The sequence below is a fragment of the Platichthys flesus genome, chromosome 17 (genome assembly GCF_949316205.1).
Source record: "Platichthys flesus chromosome 17, fPlaFle2.1, whole genome shotgun sequence".
Taxonomy (NCBI): Eukaryota; Metazoa; Chordata; class Actinopteri; order Pleuronectiformes; family Pleuronectidae; genus Platichthys; species Platichthys flesus.
Genome location: NC_084961.1, coordinates 746,761 through 768,018, shown reverse-complemented (window position 1 = coordinate 768,018; position 21,258 = coordinate 746,761). Strand labels below are relative to the sequence as shown.

General features: G+C 44.9%; 1 protein-coding gene across 4 annotated transcripts; it reads right to left on the bottom strand.

Moving 5' to 3' along the window:
- Nucleotides 1-2,175: 2,175 nt before the first annotated feature.
- enpp2l (ectonucleotide pyrophosphatase/phosphodiesterase 2-like) lies at nucleotides 2,176-21,258 on the bottom strand. Of its 4 annotated transcripts, none has more exons than XM_062409392.1 (25): nucleotides 21,133-21,258; nucleotides 20,254-20,359; nucleotides 19,998-20,147; nucleotides 19,301-19,426; nucleotides 19,162-19,222; nucleotides 18,564-18,661; nucleotides 18,200-18,279; nucleotides 17,882-18,001; nucleotides 17,580-17,635; nucleotides 16,679-16,744; nucleotides 15,825-15,897; nucleotides 15,625-15,733; nucleotides 15,027-15,152; nucleotides 14,911-14,942; nucleotides 14,661-14,788; nucleotides 14,327-14,405; nucleotides 14,155-14,242; nucleotides 13,812-13,984; nucleotides 13,671-13,731; nucleotides 13,438-13,577; nucleotides 12,744-12,885; nucleotides 11,822-11,899; nucleotides 10,914-11,046; nucleotides 10,377-10,530; nucleotides 2,176-2,912 (listed from the first exon to the last, which is right to left on the bottom strand). In XM_062409392.1, the coding sequence occupies exons 1-25, from the start codon at nucleotides 21,148-21,150 to the stop codon at nucleotides 2,742-2,744; spliced, it is 2,568 nt and encodes an 855-aa protein (XP_062265376.1). In that variant the 5' UTR covers nucleotides 21,151-21,258; the 3' UTR covers nucleotides 2,176-2,741. The 4 variants fall into 4 exon arrangements, with proteins under 4 accessions (XP_062265376.1, XP_062265375.1, XP_062265374.1 ...); XM_062409391.1 differs by lacking the exon at nucleotides 21,133-21,258 and adding an exon at nucleotides 20,811-20,912; XM_062409390.1 differs by having other exon boundaries at nucleotides 13,438-13,731.

The window sequence follows — 21,258 nt, the reverse complement described above, 5'->3', positions numbered from 1 at the left end:
ATGAAGGCAGGTCATAGTTCTAAATAATTGTATTATACTCTAACAATAGTTATTTTTTCTACTAGAAAATGCTCCGATCTCGGTCAAGGGGGTGAACTAAGTCATTAATAATTGATTTTTAATAACATCTGGTTGCAAATATAAAAATATCTAATAATCACATTTATCAGACTTATAAACAATTCATTGTAAAAGCTTTAAGAACCTTTGACGGTTATAAATAATGACCTACTTAGTCACAAATAATTTACCCTCAAAAGAATTAGAGTAATAATATTATTAAATTGACTGTAAATGGTAATGAAGCGCACATTAAGTATTATTACCCTGCACACTACAGTAAATTAATGAGAAAAGGCTTGTAGTATTTTTTCAGGCAGATGTTTAGATCTATTTCAAAGTCAAGTAACAAAACTAAATTAAAGCAGCTCCAGTCAAAAGGTATTTTCAATTCTCTACGGCTTTTATTTTGAAAGACAACAGGAATAAACATGGCCTCATCTGCAGCCTGACGAGGTCTCAGGAAGCTTTATGACATTTTACTGATTATCTTCTCTGTTCTACTGATTAACAAGAAAGTTAGTTATGTTAACTCATAAAGGAAACAAAGTAAAGAGCGATCACGAACCAGTAGAGGTTCTGGGATCTGTTCAACGTGTTAACACAGGAGGTGGAACGAGGAGATGAGGTCGACTGTGGGAACCAGTTTGAGGCTTCACTCATTTTGCAGAAGTGATTCTTTTTTGTATTTGATTGTATTTTGAACTAAGTGGAGTTGATCTGTGTTAATGAAATTAATAAGGAGTTATGAATTTGTCTCTTTATAAATCACTTGTGTCCGTCTGGGTCAGATTTGAGATTCATAAGAATTCTTTTCATCGACCCACCAAAGCTCACCCGGTCAGGTGCAGAGCTCAGACTGGAAACCTCTGGTTCATGTCATGGTTTTTAAAACTGTAAAAGAATAAAACTAAACAATGTTCCTTTACGGCAGCATCAGTGTCATCACGTCTGTGAAACACACAACCACACAACATCAGGGATCCAGGTTATCACAGGGAATTACACCGTCACACTCGGTGCTGCTGCCTTCATGATGCTACGCAACAAATATGAACAATTTTATAAAAATATACACCTAGATGATGTTGTGCACTTGGGCTAGTGAGACGTTAACTGCTGATCTCTTTTATTTTGTATCTGTTCCTTTATGGGACATAAAATCGCAGAGAAACTTTGAAATGTGTGTGATGCTGGAAACTGTCTGTGTATATTTCACCATCTGTGTTACTGACCCACTGGTTTGTATTGTTCAGTATTTATTCTTCTCCGTTTCTGTATCAACACTTTCAGCCACAAAAAATATTTTTGGAACCAAAATTGGTTCTTATGATTGAAAGGTTTTCCAAATCAATCACAAGAACTTTAGAGGGACATCAGTCTTAGTAATAATGGAGTATATTTATTATTCATGTTTTTATTACTTTTTTTTTATTACCCTGGTGATCACATGTTCTTTTTGGAGAATTCACTTATTTACTCTCTTGCTTAAAATCAATCATGTGTTTGTTAAATATTAAAGCCAGGAGATAGTTAGCTTAGCTTAGCACAAAGACTGGTAACAGGGGGAAACGGCTAGCCGGGCAGTGTCCAAATTCATTGATTGTAAATAAAGATGGACGACATGTTGGCTGGCTGCCGAATAGGTCGTAGACCTCCTCCATGTTCGGGGATGGGACATGAACCAAATTAAAAAGTTAGAGAACTTTCTGTTAATGTAGCTCGTTCTTATCACAGACGTATGTTTACATTCTCGTGTTTCTGGCTTTGATCAAGTTTGTTTTTAATTAGTGTGCGAGATGATGGCGTTTCTCATCCGTGATATTTTATCTTAGTTTCTGGATGTGGGAGGACATGGAGACGCATCGTCCATCTTTATAAACAGTCTTTGGTCATTCGCTTGCACTAGCAACGCCTAATGTTAAAAAAGTGATGCTAAGCTATGCTAAGCTATGCTAATTGTGCAGGCTTGTCGCTATTTGACGTACAGTTGTGTCGGTATGACTTCTCAGCAAGAAACATAAACGAGTGCATTCCCCAAACATTTCAAACTTTTCCTTGACAGAACCAAACCAGCAACTTCTCTGTGTTTTAACTACAAATGATTCAAACTGCTTCTAGACTCACGTTTATTATTGTGTGATGTTTTTCAGGCTTCAGTTCTTATTCATACAACATGAGAATCTAATTTCAAGGTTAGTTTGAGATCACAACAAACACATTGTGATCCACAACAATACTAAACCAGTTTCACAGGTATACTAAGTTATAAACAACATTAATTACTTTGTAATTTCTACATAAATGGATGCTAGTTGGAATATGAAGTCATTTACAGTCATGGAGCCCTGGTCCGGTCCTTCTGGCCGAGGATGCAGTTCACTGTGTAATCTGTATTTATGAGTTGATGAGCATATTCCCCTATCCTGCCTCATTCCTGTGCTATCTGATCCATTATCAGATTTCCTGAAGGGTTCTAAATAATCTTGTTCTAATCTTCAAGCTACTACTTAACAAACAAATTCAAATTTGAGATGTGCTCCCCTTTTCCAAGCCCCCCCGTCGGTTCCTCAGGAGTGGAGGGACGACGCGCCGGCCGTCCAGCGAGCGAAACGCAGGACTTCTACAAACGGCTAAATCCTGTTGTGTGTGTGTGTCTGTGTGTCTGTCTGTGTGTGCATCTAGTCGTCCCTCTCAAAGGTGTGCAGGTGGGTTTTGAGGCTCAGGGTGCTGGTGTAGGTGAGGTTGGTGGATCGGTAGAGGTCCAGGCCCGTCAGGATCTCCACGTCTCGGACTCGGGCCGTGTGGAGCTTCAGCAGGTCCTCAACCCACGTGGACTCGTCCTCTGCGCTCTGCCGAGACACAGACAGGAAGTGGTTATTCACTGTAGATACCCCCCCCCCCCCCTTCCCAGCTGAGATGAGCCGGGAGACGGGGACACCCTGGACAGGCTGTCTCACATTCACACCTATGGTTGCTTCATAGTCTCCAATCAAACCAACACAAACTCCAACAAATGAGCTTCTTCTTTCTACTGTGTGGTCTCAGAGGTTTAAACAAAGTGGACCACTGTCCTCCTTCATGAAAGATTACATTATTTATTTGTCAGCTGGTATTAAAGAATTGTGCCATAGCAACTGTTGATGTTGACACCAGCATTTCCCAACATCTCCCCCAGGCTCAAACCAGCATGTTCCAGTTGTAAACCCATTTTCAGAAGTTGTTGCCTGGACAAGGGGAAGTGCAGAATTTGCATACAAGCGTTTTGACATCATATTTCATCTTGTTCAGATTTCACCGATTTTTCAGAGGAAGGACTGACTCGGCTGCTGGAAAAGAATTTCTCTGGTACAATCGACTCATACATGCAGCAGCATTCCTATGATATAGAATATCATCTCATCCCAGTCATGTCAACAGAAGGTCATCATGTTACCTATGACTCAGAAATGAACATGAATAATATTTCTGCAGATGTTGCAGATGTTGGAACAATTTGTTCCAATTCCTAAAAAAGGAATTCTTACTCCTGTGTGGTTACATACTGACGCCGGGTCAGGATCCCTTACCTAAACTCAATGTCCTTTTTGAACATGGTTTGGACAGATAGAGCGACAGATGGAGAGGTAGAACAGTTAGGTAGAGAGGTCGAGGTAGAGCATCAGATAGAGAGATAGAATCACAGGTGGAGAGACAGAGCGATAGAGACACAGTGACTGAGATAGAACGGTAGAGCATCGAATAGAGAAATACAGTGACAGGTGGAGCAGCTGGCAGAGAGAGAAAGTGACAGATGGAGAATAAGAGCAATAGGTAGAGAGATAGAGCGAACACAGTGAGATAGAGCAACAGGTAGAGTCACAGAGCTACAGGGGGGATCAATAAATACAGACAGAGAGGTAGAGTGACAGGTAAAGGTAGAGAACAGTAGAGAACCGGATAGAAAAATAGAGCGACAGATAGAACCACAAAGCTATGGGTTCAACAATAGAGACAACGAGAGAGAGAGAGAGAGAGAGAGAGAGAGAGAGAGAGAGAGAGAGAAATAGGTAGAGGGACAGTCTGAGAACACATCATCAGTCAAGTGATTTGACTGAATTACACAAAAAAGGGTTAAAGTTGTTTCCAGTGAACATATTTAGAAATGTGACAGATGAGCGTGTGACTGGAGACGGATCAAATGACTTCTCTCAGTAGTGAGACGATCACGCACTTTACTGAGCAGTAAACAAGATCAGCCTCTGGTCACGGAAAGGTCGATGACACAACCAGGACATTCAGGAGTTCTACTGTTGTCACAGAAACGTTGCTGTTGAATCAACGAGGTCAAAGGAGATCAAAGGAGATCAAAGGACCCTTCGACAAATTCGTGTTTTCTCCTGATTTTGGGGGAATTTCCATAAAAATGGGGAAAAACATTTGAGATCTTTTGTAAAGAATCTCTGTAAAACCAGAATCAACAGAGGAAAGAAAATACTCTATAGGTCTCTTTTAATATTATCAGACCTATTCTTCATCGGTCTCTGCGCCGGCGCCACCCAGTGGCTGGAGGCGTTATATGTTTTCCTGTTGTCAGTGTGCACAATATCTGAAGAGCGCAGCAGGTTCCTGACCTCAGTTGGACTCATGGATGAACTCATTATATTTTAATCGGTATGGTGCGGTGGACACACTGAACATGTTGTTGGCCTCTTGAACAGCCCCCCCCCCCCCCCCCCAGAACCTACTTCTTCTTGGGTTTTCACTTGGATTCAGAGATGAAGTGAATCGATTTCACGCATCAAACGTCACAGATACTGAAACTATTATTTTGCAGGGGCACACAATGACAGGGAGGTAATTCTCACTATTTTAGGTTCTCTTATAAATACAGTTTGTAAAATTGGGCTATGGAACTGACGGACTTCACAGAATTATACGACTCTAAAAATGAGGTTTATTACAATTAGGCTGGATCAACAATTGCCTTCATACTTCAGGAAACCTCAACCAAAGAGCACTGTTGTTATACACTGTTGTAAATGTTTATAGGATTTAGGGTTAGGGGTAGATGTAACGTAAACATGAGCTGGACTTTGATGCAAACCATCTGAAAGAACTGTCACGCAACATTTACAGCTCATGACAAGACATCTTAAAGGCTCAGTGGGGGGTTTACTGTCATCTAGTGGTGAGGTTTGAAACTGCACCATAAGGAATTACCCCTCACCTCAGCCAACCCTTTCCCAGAATGATGGAATATGACACCGACCTTCTCCTGACGACTCATCACTGAATGTATGAATAATAACAATTATAATATACTTTGTTTATAGAGCGCGTCAAACGTTAAAATTAACAAATAAAAGCAACTCACTAAAGACATAGAGCGCACAACAAACATCGCACATTAAGAGCAGTTCTGAAAAGGTGAGTGTTGACTTGTGAGTGGATCATTGTGTGTCTGAGGGCTCGTGCACTTTGAATCGAACACTGCACATGTTGAAGCACATTGAGTCGTTGATTGAAAACAAAACTGAGTGCAGCTCGTTAACTGTAAATCTGCGTTATTATCTGTTCAGCCAGGACGGAGCTGGGAAACGTTTTGCGGTGAGGAGTTATTTCTGTTTCATCTGATCCTCCTCATGAATAAACACAGAAATATGAGCCACGTACGTCAATGAATTATAAAAACATGCGCACTTAGATAAGATCTATAACGTTTGAAGACTTGTTTCTCCAGCGCAGACGTCTCCGGATGCTAAATCTGAAAGCAATATAAGTGTTTTCCATTGTCCTGGTGACGGCATGAATTTTTAAATAGCCACTGGAAAGAGAAGAGTGATGGAAACAACCCCCCCCCCCCCCGCCCACGGGCAGTGTTTGCCCGGAGGAACAGCATCACCCACGAAACCAGGCGTCAACTCAAACCTTAGATTCTCCTTTTGTGTCAAAGCCTTTCACCAAAACCTCCGAACGGAGCCGGCAGATTAGACGACCAAACACGAGCGCACAAACAACCCGAGAGGCGACAACTCCCTTCACGCATTGTGTGAAGATGAAAACAAAGATGGACGCCATGGCAACTACACAATGTGAAGCCAAAACACCAGGTTTGTCAGAAAAGGTTTTATCAAAGATGGATTCTGTCTTTTCAGGAAGTCATGTGATGGAATAAAATCGAGCTGAGACGCTGTGATTGGCTTGTTCGTGGGAAATAACCCCCCCCCCCCTTGTGCCAAATGTCCTCGTATTTGAAGTTAAATATCAGGCGACTTGTCCGATATTTGACACAGAAAATATAAAGTTATGTGTTCTTGTGTTTTTAATATTTCACCTGATCTGTTATGTGACAGGAATGTTTCAGAACCTTTCTTCTGTTTGTTTTGGGATTTCTGCTGATTCAGTAATTCACCTTTCACCTGATGCGTCAGGCAGCAGCTTATCTGGTGCTCTGAGCTGAGCGGATGAATCACACGACATTTATCTGTCAAAGGTCCTGAGACAAAAGCTGCAGTGGACCAAAGAGCAGTGGGACATTCTGATCAAAGGGTTTTCCCAAGAAACACACAAACACACACGCACACACACGCACACACAGGGGACTCCCTGACACATGGTGCAGCTGCAGGATCAGGTCAGCGTCTTCCAGGATGCGTCAGTTATTAAATATGTAATGAACGCAGCTGCTTCGTTTGAGTTCAGAGTCGAAATCAACGGATCCTGAAACTGAATCAAGAAACTGTCACTGAACACAATTCATGAAAACTCAGGAAAACAGGGATTCTAATCAGATGATTGTATCCAGATGATTGTATCAGATGATTGTAATCAGATGATTGTAATCAGATGATTGTAATCAGATGATTGTATCAGATGATTGTATCAGATGATTGTAATCAGATGATTGTATCAGATGATTGTAATCAGATGATTGTAATCAGATGATTGTAATCAGATGATGGTAATCAGATGATTGTATCAGATGATTGTAATCAGATGATTGTAATCAGGTGATGGTAATCAGATGATTGTAATCAGGTGATTGTATCAGATGATTGTAATCAGATGATTGTAATCAGATGATTGTATCAGATGATTTTAATCAGATGATTGTAATCAGATGATTGTAATCAGATGATTGTATCAGATGATTTTAATCAGATGATTGTAATCAGATGATTTTAATCAGATGATTGTAATCAGATGATCCACGTTTGTCTACAGAGCGAAACACTGTGTGAACGTATGAGTGTGTAAAACTTTCACTGACCAAATGGTGATTTATCATTTTTCTGTGTGTTGTAGATCAGTGAAATAAAGAGAGATGGATAAAATACATGTAACTAAGTAAATGTACTGAGTTACATCCTTTTCAAATGGCATTAGGAAACAGATCTGCAGGTACTTGAACTGGCTGGATTAGACCCTATGTACAATATGATCGGTTTGAGTTCACGTCTTTTCTTCATCTGTATAGTTTATGTATCACAGGTGTAAGTAGATATTTTACTCTAGTAAATGTTTTCCTATTTATTTGTAATTTACTTATAGATTAAGTAGAATAAAATGTTTGAGTATTTCCTGGACCGCTAGAAACCAACCGGGAGCCTGGATGTGAACCAGGTCTCGGTTCTTAAACACCAGACATTAAGACAAGGCACCATTTTAAATATCAATGCCTCTGCACTCTGAGGATCTAGTTTCCGGGCGGAGATCAGGACCTCAATGAACCTCCACCTCTGAGGCAGAGCAGCTGATGGAGACGTTCAGAGAGAAAACTCAAGTTTGACCTTCCACCAGCTTCCTCCTGTCTGGGCTGGTTAGGAAAATGTCGACTGTGGGAGGAGCTGCGGTGACATGTTGTCTTCCTCTCACTTCCCTAGGACACAGAGGTTCCTCATAATGTGTGTGTGTGTGTGGGGGGGGGGGGGTGTAAAGGTGCTGGTTTGTTTATCCAGACGAGTTGAATAACTTGGAAACTAACACAATCTGACCTTTACACCCACTGGGTCTGAGGCTGGACACAAGTCAGCAGCTCGTTGGGACAGACATGAGAACTTGTCCTGATGGAACCTTGAACAAACTGAGAGATGTCTCTAGAACTGGACCCACGTGACGACACATTCATTAAACTGCTTGTGACCTTTATCTGGAAAACTACAACCAGAGGTGAACGAAATAAAAATACTGGGAACTAAGAATAAAAAACACGAGGCTCATCAAGTTTGACTGTTTTGTCTGAGTGGAAATGAGAGTTTTATATGATTATGATATGATATTGTGTCATTTTAATATTACTGTTGCTGTGTTCATTAATAAAGAGATTAAATCAGTAACAGCACCACTTCAGTTGAACTAGTTCATATCTGTTTGGTTTTTTGTGAGACAAAACTCAAAGAATTTAACTTTTACATTCTCCCAATTATTCTGTGTTTCTCTGAGGGCGAGAGCCTAACAGGGTGTGTGTGTGTGTGTGTGTGTGTGTGTGCTTGTGTGTGTTTGTGTGTGTGTGTGTGTGTGTGTGTGCGTGTGTGAGTGAGTGAAATTTGTGAGGTTTGCACTTTGAGTTTTATTTGCATATCTGCACAGTTTGATATTTGCTAATAGTTTTGCTAATACAAGAAGAAGAGCAGCAGTACCCCCCCCCCCCCGGTCCCCAGCATCACTCCCATCAATCCTGTGTGATCTTATCGGGGGGGAGGAAGCCGGAGCCCAGACTCCGAACACTAAACCTGTTCTACTGCTGCAGTAACAGGTGAAGAGGATTCTCTCAGAGGATTCAGTCTCCGTGAGTCACTGAACTTCAGTGTTTAGGAAACGCACGCCTTGCCCCCCCCCCCCCCCCCCCCCCTCGTCGTTACACCCATGTTATGGAACAGGGAGGATTCCCCTCTGTCACTCTGTCATGACCGCAGACGAGGAAACTCCTGTAAACAATGACTCAGTGGAAGGGAATCACTGAAATACAGAAACCTCCACCTCCAGATTTATGAGAAATGAAAACTGTGAAGCAGAAAGTGTCACCGGTGATCCACACGTCGCAGCCTGATGCAGATCGATGTGGTTCTGTGGGACCAGGTCTGTGTTTGTCACAGACAGTTCCTCTCTTAATGAAACTCTGCTGTGGCCCGAGCTGACGCATGGATCTGACTGGACGTCTGTGACCTCACTCAAACGCCTTAATGCAGTTTGAGGAAAGGGATGCACGGCTGTTCACGTCACGGAGACTCGATGTGTGCAGGAACAGAGCTGCACGACAGTGACTCACTCTGACTCTTTATCACAAATTCAATAATCTGAGTTTATGGTAGAACCGAACCCAGGTTCCACCTCTGGTCTTTGACTCAGCAGAGAACAGCTCAGGCTGGAACACAACAGAGCCTTTTACGCACATGACACATTATGATGCGTCTGTTCCAGTTCAGTCAAAACACAGCGTTCTGGTGGTAGGGTGCCCTCCCTGCTCTGACTCAGACACACATACCATACCTCTACTGGACCAACACACTCCAGTCTGTCAGTGTGTGTTACTCAGAGGTTTATAACACAACTGGATCTCTCCCAACATGTGGAAACTTTCTGGGCTGAAATTAACCTCAGATGGAGAAAGTGAGTTTGTGAGAAAGTGAGTGCGTGTGTGTGCGTGTGTGTGTGCGTGTGTGTGTGTGTGTGTGTGTGCGTGTGTGTGCGTGTGTGTGCACCTAAAGCCTCACATATATAATACTGCTCCGATACCCACCGCTCTCCCAAATGTGGATTGATACGCCACAAAAATGAGTTCTGTATAAAAACTGTTCATATTTCTTTCACCAGACAGTTCACCTGGCAAAGCTCGTTATTAGCATAGTTACCTTCTATCATTAGGGCGCCATCTAGTGGCCATAGTGGTAGTGACGGGTGAGAGGTCAGGACACATCGGTGAAGCTGGGAGGTCGGGTTAGCGTGTTCACAGCGTGTTCACAGTTCTCATCTAAGTGTGTGTTACAACATGAACTTTCCCTGAATGTAACACAACTGAGACTTTTCCATGAGCTGCACCACGGGTTTGTTATTGTAACCATGACGACGGAGTCAAACTCAGGACTCGGGGGGGAGGGGGGGGGGACTTGTTTAATTTCACGTTAAAAGTAAAATTCCATCACTAATGTGTTTGTGTTCAGATGACTCATCCTCTCGAGCTCCACTTCCATCGATCCTCTCTATGAACCTCTTTCTGTCTATTTATATCAACATGTTCCTCTGGTCAGCAGGAAGTGACGGAGGCATCTTTCAGATCTTCAACACGACCCTGAAGGGGACATGAACCTGACAGCAGCGGGGGGGGGGGGACTCACGTTGCAGGCCTCGCTGTTGTCGGGTCGGTGCGGCAGCAGGAAGCTGAAGACCCTGAACGCACCGTCACACTCGTCCAGCGTCTGGTTCCGCCCCTCGCAGCTCGTCACCACCGTGAAGAAGTGGGAGGGGACAGGGGGGGGCCCGGGGGACAACCTGGGGGGGGGGGGGTAATTAGTTTCAGCCTTTAATTAATTAATTCAACATTTCCTTCTTCTGTCCATCAGCTGATCAACAGACAATATATCTTCTGTTATTGAGACTTTTATTTATTTTAGATTTTGTTTTATTTATTTCTAACCTTCATAAACATAAGGATGTAAATAAGTTTTAAAAATCATCGGATCAGCTTTCAGTTCATCACCGGAACCAGTTTGTAATTAATGAATAAACTGAAGGACGACTGGTTCCTGTCCTGGTTTCTAACTGGTGGACGAGCTCCCCAGTGACACCAGGACAGAAGGTCCACACGTCTCCTCAGACTCCACCCTGGAGACGGCCTCTGCAGAGTCCTCTGACCTCTGACCTCTGACCCTTACTCTCTGATCGTGTCCGTGGTGTCTCGGAGGCCGTCGTGGTCGAGGTCGAACACGGGCCCAGCGAGCACGTTGATGCCGTTCAGCTCCTCCGAGTAACGTCTCAGCAGCGCCCCCTGCAGGTAGCTCCACATTCCTGCACACAGGAGAAGCAGTGGAAAGAAATTAAACACACACACACACACACAGTCCCTCACACACAGCGACACAGACACAGCGACACACACACACACACAGACACACACAAACACAGACACACAGACACACACAGAGCTGACAACAATTTTGACTTACATGTTTCTGCATGAGACAGCTATTCAGACACAGAATGTGTGTTTTGTCTAGATAAGCTCTCTCTCTCTCTCTATCTCTCTCTCTCTCCCTCCCTCCCTCTGCCTCTCTCTATCTCCCTATCCCTCTCTCTCTCTCTCTCCCTCACTCCCCCTCTCTCTCCCTCTCCAGAAACAATGGGTGTCAGGACGTCCTCGCTCAGACGTGACATCACTTTGTCTTTGTTTTGTGTGTCGCAGACTTCCCAGAAGATAAACACACAACCTTTGTCTAAACCAGCATCAATTCAACTGGTTTTCAGGTCCCAACTCATCGTCTGGTTTGGGTTTTAGCGTCGTAGAGACACAGAACATCCTCTGAGCTCACAACACACGGTTCAATTATTCTCTTTCCATTAACAGAATAAAATATGAAACAGAGGTTTTCAGATCCAGTCCAGTGCTTCTCTGACACAAAAGGTTTTTTTCAGGATTTGTTTTGTCAATTTGTTGGCCTTGCAGCTGCAGCTCTTTACCACTAGGGGGCGCTGCTGCCCCCTCAACACCTTCCAGCTTCTTTGATCCCAGATATAAAGTGTAAGTTGAGTTTCAGAATGTGACGGCTCAGGTTGGAGGACTCACTCTTGAAGGCCGGGAACATGGGCACCGTGTTGGTGATGAGCGAGGCGTCGTATCGGGACTCGGGGGAGGACGCCAGCTCTGTCAACAAAACAACAACAAACACTTATCGTCCAGCTCTGTCAACAAAACAACAACAAACACTTATCGTCCAGCTCTGTCAACAAAACAACAACAAACACTTATCATCCAGCTCTGTCAACAAAACAACAACAGACACTTATCATCCAGCTCTTTCAACAAAACAACAACAAACACTTATCATCCAGCTCTGTCAACAAAACAACAACAGACACTTATCATCCAGCTCTGTCAACAAAACAACAACAAACACTTATCATCCAGCTCTTTCAACAAAACAACAACAGACACTTATCATCCAGCTCTGTCAACAAAACAACAACAAACACTTATCATCCAGCTCTGTCAACAAAACAACAACAAACACTTATCATCCAGCTCTGTCAACAAAACAACAACAGACACTTATCATCCAGCTCTGTCAACAAAACAACAACAGACACTTATCATCCAGCTCTGTCAACAAAACAACAACAGACACTTATCATATAAATACAAATAAAAGTGGTGTTATATTTCTCAAGGCAGCGGCTTGTTTCAGTGACTGTGAACATGGAGGACGTTTCCTCCTTCCCACTGTAGAGGGCGCTGTTGATCAGTAAAAGTTCAGGATTCTGTGATGTTTGATTTATTTTGTCATCATGATATTCATTTATGTTATAACATCAGATACTGAAGATGAGATTTAGGTTTCTGGGACATCTGGTGGAATATTTGAGACAAACGTCTGAATAAGAGGTTGACATGAAAACAACTGACGACACGTGTGAACAAGTGAACATGTGGACGTGAGAAGGAGCAGGAAGGATTGAATTGATTGAATAGTGTTCAGAGGGATGTGAACCTGGTGGGAACAGGAAGCCGTGTGTGAGCTGCTGGTTCTGACTGTAGCTGGTGCAGCTCTGACTGTGATCAGCCGACACTCTGGAGTCCACCCGGACACACTGAGCCCCGGGGGACACGTCCGGGACGGGAGTCAAGTCCTCCTGAGACATTAAGACACCACACAACATGTTAAAGGGTTTCTGCACGACAATGTTCACATTGTGTGTGTGTGAAGGTGTTCATGTACGACTGTGTGTGTGTAAAGGTGTTCATGTATGTGTGTGAGCAGCTGCCTCTTGTAAACTTCTTCCTGTAAACATCGGAAAAACATTCGTGTTGGAAGCGTCACACACAGAGTTTGTGTGTGTTGTGTTGTTGTTTACATGCTCCTGCAGCCTGGTCATGTTCTGAGCAGACACACAAACACTTTCTCTCACAGCTCACGACAACACAAGCTTTTTTGAGCTTTTACAAGCTGACGCCCGGTTTTAAAGAGTGAGAGTCAGGAGCTGCAGGAAGTCGAGGAAACATGTTAAAATCATGTCAACGTGAAACACACGTGTTGGATCCAAAAGGAACACGTTGATTTTGTTTATTCACTTTCCTGTTCTACTGAAATGAAGCCACATTATTTAGAAGTGTGTGTGTGTGTGTTTACCCGACGTGGAAGTGTGTGTGTTTGTGTGTGTTTGTGTGAGTGTGTGTGAGTGTACCTGTCGTGGAAGTGTGTATGACGTCCACAGAGGCATGGCCAGCTCTTTGCTGTACCCACTGATGAACTCCACATGATGAAGTAAACTGTAGTGGGAATCGAACATCACGGCCGGACGACCAAACGGCAAGTGTGTGTTGTCTGCATGAACACACACACACACACACACACACACAGGGTGACTTTTCAAAGTAAAACAAGGTGGACTTCCTGTCTCTGGGACCGGGGACCTACTGTAGCTGTAGAGTTCATCTGGTGCCGGACTGAACGCCTCCATCATCTCCTCCACTTTGTTCTGTCACAGAGAAAATCGCAGCGTCAGTTCTGCGTCTGTCGTCAGGAACCGTCTGTGGTGACGCCCCCCCGCTCACCCACCTCATCATCGCAGCTGCAGCCCAGGTCGTGCGTCCCGGTGACCTCTCCGTCGGACGCCGGCTCCGGCTCCGTCACCTCCTGCGGCATGCTGGGCCGGTGCGGCGGCTCCTTCAACATGTCGTTCAGGGAGCCGTGGGTCCCGTTGTTCGGAGCCGGCTTCAGGCCCAGCAGGTCTGACACACACACACAGAGAAAGGGGGGGGGGATTTTGTGGATGAATATTTCTGAGCTCTTTTTAAATAAGCAACAGAAACTCAGTAAATTCTGTGTTTTCACCGTAAAGATGAAACACGGGTCGGACATGAAGTTTCTGTTTTCTGTTGATATAAATATAAACTCTCACCACACATGACGTTGTATAACTCTATGTTATCAAACTCTGGAACTGTCTTCTGGAACTTGAAGCTCGGCCCGTGGCCCATGAAGATCGTCTGCTCACAGAAACACAGAAGTTCAGCGGAGACACTTTCAATATGTGGACATGTTTGTCCTTCACAGGAGAGAAGACACTTCACCCTCATGCTGGTGATCTTGTTGTCGAAGCCGTGGTCACCAAAGAAACCGCAACGAGACCTCAGCTTCCCCGGCATTATCCTGAAACACAGGTTTTTAGTTCAGAGAATTCTTCTGCATCATTTGGTCATCACTCAGCGGGGGGGGGGGGGGGGGGACATGAATCTACTTTTGGTTTCATAAAGAGACTTTTGAGGTTTGAGCTCCACTGAACCAGCTGTTTTATCACAAACTATATTTACAGTGTTATCTGTTTTTCCAGACACAATTATAAAGATTGGAGTAGTGACCTTTATCTATATCTATATATTAATATCTCAGGAGTTGGAATCTTACTTTGCGATGTGCCACTTCCGCTCCATCAGCAGGTGGACGTCCTCGATCCGCCGGTTGTTGGCGTAGTGAAGCCTCTTGGGTAAATGCTGCTTCAGGTACGGCTTGAAGTGCTGAGTCGGCATTTTGCACTAAAACCACAGAGCAGCAGGTGAACGACCTCGGACTCGACCCGGTGACAAACAGGCGGCGGCGGCAGAACCAGCACTTTGGTTTACATGGTGTGTGTGTGTGTGTGTCGCTCAGTACTTACTGTGAGGTTAGCTACAACTACCTTGGGGTCGTCTGCAAGACAACAGGAAGATTTTATAAATCATTTATCACTTCTCAGTCTTCATGGTTTCTGTTCCTGCAGCAGAGACGTCTTACATGTGCTGGACTTGGGGTCGCGGGGTCGTATCCTGCCCAGAGAGCCGGGGATCAGCATGATCTCCTCGATGTTGAGAGGGTAGCTGCTGAGGAACTCCGTCTGGTCACAGTGAGCCTCCTCCATACCTGAGGTGAAACCACAACACAGGTTCTCTGAGGGATGAAAAGGCCTCAGCAGCAGCAGGACATCATGGGGTCTACTTGAACATGTGGGAACATCCAGGTGAGGGGCGGAGCCTGTAGAGCAGCAGGGGCGGGGCCTGTAGAGCAGCAGAGGGCGGGACATGATGTATAAACTCTGCTGTGGAAAGATCAGTGTTGTTGTTTCCAGCTCCTCCACACCAGGCGGCCCTCATCACCAGAAGATCTGGAATCTCCTCGTGTTTCCAAGTGGACGTCTTCGTCTTCTACGTGTCCGGCTCCTCTTCTTCATCCTGAGATGTTTGTGTTCTTCCAGTTTCACTTCACGTGTTAGAAACCTCATCAACACTCACTCATCTGGGGCTTTACCAGGGGGCTCGGTCCCTAACTCCTCATAATTATTATTTCATGCTTTTACTTTGAAGTAAGCGTGTGGAGGACCATGTGACCTTCGTACCGTGGTCCCCGACGACGATGACGTTGACGCAGCGATGAAGGTTCATCTGCTTCAGACCGTTCATCAGCTGGCCGATGATGTTGTCCAGCTCCCTCAGAGGGTTATCCAGCTACACACAAGAAACAGGATGAGGTATGAAAACATGGATCCTGTCTGCACAATACACACACACACACACAGACACACACACGCAGCCTCACCTCGGTGCTGAGCGGGCCCAGCCGGTGTCCGTAGGTGTCGGGCTGCTCCGAGTGCACGGCGTAGACGTAGGGCCTGGACAGAGACAGATGTTTGAACGGGAGCTTCACCTGAACCAGAGGTGGTCGAGGCTCCTGAGGTCAGAGCCGTGAGCAAACAAGATAAACGCTCCTCTGATGAACTGGTTGTTTCTGGCCGCGACTGCTCACCTCGAATCACCCGAGCTGAGAAGCAGCCCACGTCTCCGAGTGTCACTGTGAAAACACTTCACCCTCCAGTGACTCTTCATCTGATCTCCACTGAGACAGCTCTTCATCCTCAGCAGGGAACCAGACACATTCACTGAGTGTTGGGTATTTGAAAGCTTCTGTGATTGGTCCTCTTCAGAACCTGAACCACTGAACTAAGTTCTCACAGGGTGAACAGGAGCTGGTTCACACCTGGTTGGTTTCAGAGCTTCAGGTGTGAAGGTTCCTCAGACCAACGCACATGATGACACCATGAAAACCACATGAAACCAAAACTACCAGATCAAAGGAAACTATGGAACAAACATGAAGCTTCAGACTCGGATCAGAAAACCACCTCACTGATCAACCTCTGACCTCTGACCTTCGACCTTTTGGCTACAAAATGCAGTGACCTCTAAATAAAATCTGCTCATCCTGGAGTCTGAGTCTGTGCCAGATGTTTAAAACACAAAACATAATTCCTCCAGCCACGTGAAAGAAATCGCTGTCAATCATCTTAACAGGCTGTTACTTCCATGAATGAATTAAATAAATTGATGAATTACTAAATATTAAATATTATAACGCGATTATTCAAAGAGGAAAGAACAGACGCTGATGGTTACCTCTCATCGTCGGGGAGGAGCAGCCAGCGCAGGATGGTCAGGATCCTTCTCTCCAGAGGAATCACCCTACACTCCCACACACACACACACACACACACACACACACACACACACACACACACACACACACACACACACACACACACACACACACACACACACACACACACACACACACACACACACACACACACACACACTCATGTGGTGAATGATGAAGAAGCAGCAGAACAACACACAGAACCACACAAACCACATGTTCTCATCAACAGAAAGGAAACACAGAGAATGAATCAGGATCTAAATGTGTATTCTTATCTTATTAGGATTATTATTATTATTAAGACCAACCCACATGGAACCAGTCTGACCTCAGAGATCTGAGCTTGTCATTGTGAGGGTGTGAGGGAGCATTGTGCTGATCCTGTGTCAGTCGGTCTCAGGATGGGAGACGAGTCCTCGTGCTCATTAGCTCATGGACGTCTATGTTAATTCTGTGAATCCATCAGCGCACGACCGAGGACCAAGTTTCAAATGTTTCAAAGATCCTGAAAACTTTTGGCAATACAGGAAATCTGCAAATGTGTTTCCAGAAGCTGTGTGTGTGTTATCACAGCTTCTTACTATTATACAGTTTAGTTCTGATATATTGTCGTATTGGTTTATTATGATAAGACAATACAAATAAAAATGAATATTGTATGATCTGGGAGATTCATACTATATATTTATTATCTCATTGATTTTCATTTCTAGTTTGTTAGACTTGAGAATATAAATATATTTTATATTTAAAAGCACAATCATTTTATTTACTTCCTTTAACCTCGTTCAGGTTTTTGTAGATTTCAGGTTCAGTGTCTGAATCTAAGGAAAAATATTCCAGTACTAACTTAAGTACCAAGGCCAGAAGAAAGTCCCGGCTTTCACCCCCTGCTCCTGAGCTGTGATCCAGATCTGAGACACAGGGACACACAGGTTAACATTCACAGTTGACATGAAGACGGAGGACGTGTCTCCATGTCCTCCCACGATCCACAAAGTTAAAACATCTCTGGATATGAAGTCTTCCATCCCTCACGTGTGGAGTCGAGGGCTCAACCAATCAGGGAACAGTCGTGTCGTCCATCTTTATTTACAGTTGACAAGGTCACGAGTGATTCACTGTGTAACTGGTTTCTCCCAGTCTGCAGGTCTACTCACCGGCTGCCCCCCCCACCAGCGATGGTTCAGCTTCTCTCGGGTGCGCAGGCTGAAGGTGGCGTTAAACACTCGGTCGTGCATGGTGTTACCCACAATGCCGTGGGACTCCGGGTAAAGACCCTGTAGAGACGCACCGCAGAAGAAGAAACAGGTCAGTTAGAGGAACCTGTCCTGCAGCAGGTCACAACCGGGACAGGCTGGAGGACATTTTGAGCACAGCTATTAGCAAACATGTGTGTTTACTTAGCCTACAAACGTACAAGCACATATTAACAGTCCCTGGTGGTGTACACAACACAGGCCCATTCAGGTACTCACTGTGGCCAGGGTGTATAGATTTGGGAAGGTCTTTGATGGGTAGACTGGTCGCATGTACGGGGCGGACGTCCCACACGATCCTGACGGGAAACAAAACCTCCCAGTGTCAGAACAACAGTTTACAAAGGGCTGAACTGTGACCTGTTACAGTTCAGACAGAAGCTTTGATGAAATGCTCCCAGATTCATCATGGACATTGTTAGAGACAGAAGTTGTGACATGACCTCAGATCCTGTCAGGCCTCAGATCAGTCAGAGGATCATTACAGACCTGCTTCCTGCAGAGTATCACATCTCCAGATCAGGACCTGTACAACCACTGCAGCTGTTTTTAGGTCAAAATAAGAAGAGACAAAAACACTTACTGAGCTTTTGTATGTTTGGAATGACAGATTTCCCTTTCTTCAGATACGAGGCTCTGAATCCGTCCACCGACAGCATGATGAGGGGGGGGCGGATGAAGCTGAGCAGCACAGGATGAAGGAACAGTAAGGGTTAGACTGAGATGAAGGACAAATGTAGATCTAGAACAGGTTCTAGTAAGAAAAGGTTTGAACAAAGGACAGGACCCTAACCCTGACTGATTTCAAGATTCAAATGCAAAGAGACAACATTATCAGTCACTGACAATGAAATGCTTGAGTCACAGGCTCTCTTCTAACAATGCTCAAGGATTAAAAACTAAAAACAATATTTGAATTAAACAGAATATTAAATTTCAAATAGAAAATAAAATATCTAATTATAAATATACAGCTGAAGAAAAAAAGGTAGTGCAATTATGTGCAATAGAACAAATATGCCACGGTGCTGGTTTAGTGGAGTCACTGCAGTCCGGAGGAGAAGTCTTATGGCCTGGGGGAGGAAACTGTCTCAATGTGATGATTTGTCCCAAAGTGAAGTGTCCATCAGTTATGTGATGATTTGTCAGTTAGAGACAATAAGGAGGTGGTCCAGACTCACCCTGCAGGACACTCTGCCCTCCGGATCTCCTCACAGTCCCCCTGCACCCAGGAGGTCTCACCTCAGGAGGAAACGAGAGGACACTGTTACCACCGACCTTCGTGCTCAGTCCTTGTCTCTCGTGGACAGAAGGTGATACCTTTGCAGAGGGACCTGTAGTTGGAGCAGCAGTCTCCTCTCTCCAGACAGTCCTCCGAGCAGTGGCAGGCATGGTCGTCGTTCCTCTGCTCCTCACAGCGATCCTGGGAACACTCGAACCCCCCCGCTGTCACACGGGGGGAACCTTCCTCATTAACGCGGCTTCATCACAGAGCAGTGAACACTGACCCAAGGTCTGTGACAAATGTTCAGTTAGAAGCAAAGCAGGTTTTCTTCTGCTGGGAAATCTCCCACTGTTGTTTGCTTAATGTTTTCAAGATGAGTTCTGTTCACGTAGCCAAACCTTAAATTATTATCAGATGAGAATCAAACCTTTATTAACTCCACATTATAAATGGAATTACAGAATAACTCGGGTTACTGTCCTATCAAAACCCTTGTGTGTCTATCGAGGCCTGATGTGTTGTCTTCTATTGTTGTTGTGTCACACACAAACACACAAACACACACACACTTGTTTGTTTGGCCTCAGTCGCCCCTACACACATACACACGATCCTGCTGCCGGATGAATCCTGAACAAATGATCCTTTGTTTGTTCTTCTTCTCTTTTAATGATTTACGTCTTCAGGAATCAATCAAACGACTGAAAGGTTGTTAGTTCCAGACCCTTTCTGGAGGACACCGAGCTGCAGTGAGGTAGGAGACACCAGGAGGACGTGGACGTGGGGACTGACCTGTTTTCAGACAGTGCTCGTCGAAGTCCGAGCAGCAGCTGTAGTAGGTCTTACACAGATTGTCACATCTGCATCCCGGAGGCTTGGCCTCCTCCAGCTCGAAGCACCTCCCCTTACAGGAGCCCGCGGAGCTGACCCACTCTGAGATGACTGCAGGGAGGAGACGCACAATCACACACAACTGCTGCACACACACTCATCTTTGCAAACTCTAGTTTACACCGTTGTATTCTGCATGTCTCAGGGCGGAGCTCACCTTTAGTGTGGGGCGGTGGGTTGTCTCCTCCCTCTGCCGGCCGGCTCGCTTGAAACACGTACGCTCTGGTGACGTTCGATGCCCACAGGCCGATCACAACCACTACCTGACAAAGAAAACACACAAACTGTTCAGCAGCTTCTCCTCGTTCTTCACTAAACAGGCGGGAGGGGGTCTCTCTCCACTGAGATGCATTTGTGTTCACGCCTCACCGGAGGGGTCAGAGGTCAACAGGCAGCCAGGAGTGGCGACCCTGAAGAAGTGGAGTGTGATTCCACTTCTTCTCGAGTCAGAGAGAAGAAGTTCAACTCATAACAAAACATTGAGAAACATGTTTTTATCTTTTTCAGCGTTTAGCAGAGAAGACTCAGATCCTCCTGAGGACTGAGTCCACTGTGATGAAGAGGATGAAGAGGAGGATGGTGATGGTGATGATCGCCTCTTATCATCATCATCAATATAATCAGCTTCATCATTATCATCATCAAAACCATCATCATCACCTTCATCATCATAAAAATCATCCTCTTCATCATAATCATAACCATCATATTTACCATAATCATCATCATCTTCATCATCATTATCCCCACCACCACAATCATCATCTTCATCATCATAAAAATCATCCTCTTCACCCTCATCATCACTTGTCTAAAGGAGCTTTATGAATAAAGTTGGACAGATCCAGCCGCAGTGAAACTATTCAAACTTCAGGCGCGTGCGCGTGTGAGTCAAAGTGCAGTTTCTCTGAGCCGCAGGTCGATACATCAATTCTGCACAAGCTAACCGCGGGGGAGGAAGAGGAGGAAGAGGAGGAAGAGGAGCGGGTCCAGCAGGAGTAAACACGTCCCGCGGACCGGCCCGGTCTTACCGTACCAAAGAGCCGAGCAGCATGATGCAGACCGAGGGTCCTCCTGTGGCATACCCGCCGAAAAGCACCGGACAGCGGCAGGGACTGTGGCCGAGGTCCGGGAGAAGCGCGTGTGCGGGTCGATGGAGCAG

Coding starts and splice junctions, on each gene's coding strand:
- enpp2l (XM_062409389.1), bottom strand. CDS start 20,900: ATGATGAGGGTGAAGAGGATGATTTTTATGATGATGAAGATGATGATT. Junction 14,943..15,026: donor CGACCCCAAGTCCAGCACAT/GTAAGACGTCTC, acceptor GTTGTCTTGCAG/ACGACCCCAAGGTAGTTGTA. Junction 11,900..12,743: donor CGGCTTCCTGTTCCCACCAG/GTTCACATCCCT, acceptor TTTTGTTGACAG/AGCTGGCGTCCTCCCCCGAG.